This window comes from Morone saxatilis, unplaced genomic scaffold, assembly GCF_004916995.1.
Source record: "Morone saxatilis isolate NCDOM2014 unplaced genomic scaffold, NCSU_SB_2.0 Contig18, whole genome shotgun sequence".
NCBI classification, from domain to species: domain Eukaryota; kingdom Metazoa; phylum Chordata; class Actinopteri; family Moronidae; genus Morone; species Morone saxatilis.
The window spans coordinates 24,547,557-24,550,560 of NW_023339740.1; the positions used below are offsets into that span (position 1 = coordinate 24,547,557).

Here is a 3,004-nt window from a genome sequence, read left to right on the forward strand (position 1 = left end):
GGAGGAGGAGGAGCAGCGGCCGGTCGCCTTTTCCCCGCCGGCTTTCTGCGGCAGACGCTGGGACAACACCTGCCTCGTCACCAAGTCGCAGGCCAGCGTGAAGAGCAGAGGCAGACAGATGTAGCACCCGAAGAACCACCACATGCGGGCCTCGTGGTAGGTCAGCACCAGAGAGTAGATGCTGTCTGGGAGCTCCGCCGACGGCTCGCGGACGCAGACATCCACCTTCAGTTTGTCTGTCCGGGCCCTGAAGGCCGCCATCAGCGAGCCCCCGGGCTGGCTCTGCTGCAGGTCGCTGGGGAGCGTCGGCAGACTGACGGTCTCCTGGAGGAGCTGCCACAGCAGCAGCTCGGGGGCGGCCAGCACCAACGAGCCCAGCCAGATGACGGACAGCTTGGACAGGATGGACTGGCAGGGCTCCACCTTCGGCGTCTGAAGGGGCCCGGGGCCGGTGGCCGCGTGGAAACGGTCGATACTCAGAGCACAGAGGCTGAAGGTGGCCACGCCCAGAGAGGTGACCTGGTGGAGGAGCACAGAGAGGGTTTATTGATCAGGTATCAGCTGTTAATATGAACTGTAAGGCTGTCGAATGAGGAAGAAGATCAGTGTCATGTTTCAGTGTGTGACGATGATTAAAACTTCTCCACCGATATTGGATTATATAACTTTCTATTTTTCATAGTTAGCTGCTCAGTTACGTTTGTTAAAAACATCTGCTTATAAATTTAACTCGTATAACTAAACTTAAAGGTCTCTGAACGTCTTTGCTTTCCGACAGTCTCAGTTCGAGCTGAATTGATTAGTTTGTTGATCAATCAATCGACAGAAAGGAATTATTAAAAAACGTGGACCGTCCTCCAGTTCCAGCCTCTAAAACGTGAAGATTCGCTGATTTTCTCTGTTTTAAATCAGTGTAAAGTGAACATCTTTGGGTTTTGGGCGGTCGGTCGAGAAAACAATCTGCTGATTAATCGATAACTCTACTTGCAGCCATCGTCTGTGCGAGGAATCAAATTGAAAGTGGATAAATATTAAACTTGTGTGCAGAACCTGGTGATCCGCCTGCAGCGGTTTAATCCATCACAAACATCTCGATGTAATCGTTGACTTTGAAGCTCTGCGATCCTCCTCACATCTTCTCACCTCATATTTTAAATCCACAGGCTGTTGAACCTTTTACTACTTCTTTAATCAAACAAACAAAAAAAAGAAGAAAACTTTGATATTTTCTAACACAGTTGTTCATGTTTTACACTGATGATTCAACCAGGAGCTCCAACTGTGAATCCTCTAACACTGTTGTGAATACATTAGTGGTCCAACGGCTGATTGGTCTCAAATGTTCTTATTTATGATTAATAACTGAAAGAAAATACGTCAAAGGTCATTAATTTTATGAAAAAGTCCCACTTCAAATGGTAAATTTCAGAAACTCTGGTCCTGTTAGTGACACCTACCTCTTCTTTTAAAAAAACATTCAAACCATTTAACAGTTTTTATAATTCAATATGACTTTTTACTGTTGCAGAGCTGCAGGAAGTCCCTCGCACTGTTTTAATTCATGCTGCTGACTCCAGTCAGACGTGACCTGTGAGCACAACGGAGAACAAAACAGTTCCTGCAGTTGGTCTACAATGAGCACAGGAAGGTGTTTTGTTGCCTGAAGAACAAATTTAAGGCTTTGAATTAACCACAACTACAGTAATAAGACGTTTAATTGTGAAAACAGCTTCAGAATACAGAAACAGGGAAACAAAAGGATGCTGCAGACTGGGGGACGGTTATTGGACTGGGAGAAATGCCCAAATGTCAAGTAATTGCAGCAGAATATAACTGAGGACAACCAGGAAACTCAGACGGATAAATATATAAAATAATTGATTTTTTAGTTTATTTTAATTTTAATATATTATTATTATTATTTTTTAAACTATTTTATTTATTTATTTTTATTTTAATATATTATTTTTAATATTTATTTATTTTTTAACTTACTATTTATTATTTATTTTATTTTAAAAAAATTATATTATTTTATATTATTAATTATTTTTAACACTTACTAACTATTTTATTTATTTATTTTAATTTTTTAATATACTATTTTCATTTTCTAACACACACACACACGCTTACTACTGTTTTAATGACATTTTTAGTAAATTGATTGATTGTGATTAATTACTTATTGATTGTGATTGAGTACAGTATTACCAACAGTACAGATTATAATTAATGTATTGTAAATATCGTTTTCCTTTATTGTTATCATCATTAATTCCAAACGCTTGCTTTGTCAGTATGTACAGAGTTACTTCATACCAATAAATCCATTTGAATTGACTTATTGGAGCCTCGTGCACATTAAAGTCTGTGGTTTTGGCCCAAAACGCAGACTATCATTACAGAGACTTGTCCTCCCTCTGTGGGGGCTTAATGACCTCAAACTGAAGATAATTAACACAGAGCTGTAATTAGCATGAGAACAGTTGAACTAACAGAGCACAGGGGCAGCTGGCAGCCTGACCTGCTTTCAGCGCGGCTCAATACAACGCTCGGGGTGCAAAACGCTCAATGGCACTTTAAAAACGTTAAATAATTAACAAGAAATACATTCATTAATTAGCATAAAAATAGGTAAAGCGACAGAGAATAGAGGAGGCTGGCAGCCCGACCTCGTTAAGACTGCTGCACACAAGCTGCTATTACAAATTAGTAGATCTCCACTTCAGTGATTTAGAGCTGTGGAGGCGCACGGAGCTGGTTTAGAGCCAAAAACGAGTCCGGCAGAGTCCGGCAGAGTCCACGTGAGTACAAGAGACGGATGGAGCCAATGAAAACTTAACAATGAGTAACCGAGAGGCTGCAGCAGCTCCACGTTATCAGATCTAAGCTTTTAACTTCACTAAAGTCATCCTGGAGCTGCAACAGTTAGCTGATGGTCAGAAAAACTGTTTACTTAATCGTTTAAAAGTAATATTTCAGGCAAACGTGGCTGTTTTCA

At 41.0% G+C, this 3,004-nt stretch overlaps 1 protein-coding gene across 1 annotated transcript in view; it reads right to left on the reverse strand.

Annotated features, from left to right (window-relative positions):
- LOC118328173 (G-protein coupled receptor 37-like 1) overlaps positions 1 to 3,004 on the reverse strand; it is a gene marked incomplete at its 3' end in the record, with an annotated part of 5,794 nt that continues 2,790 nt past the window's right edge. Inside the window, exon 2 of the mRNA XM_035661781.1 lies at positions 1 to 519. Within this exon, the coding sequence (XP_035517674.1) occupies positions 1 to 519 (519 nt within the window). The remainder of the gene's footprint in view (positions 520 to 3,004) is intronic.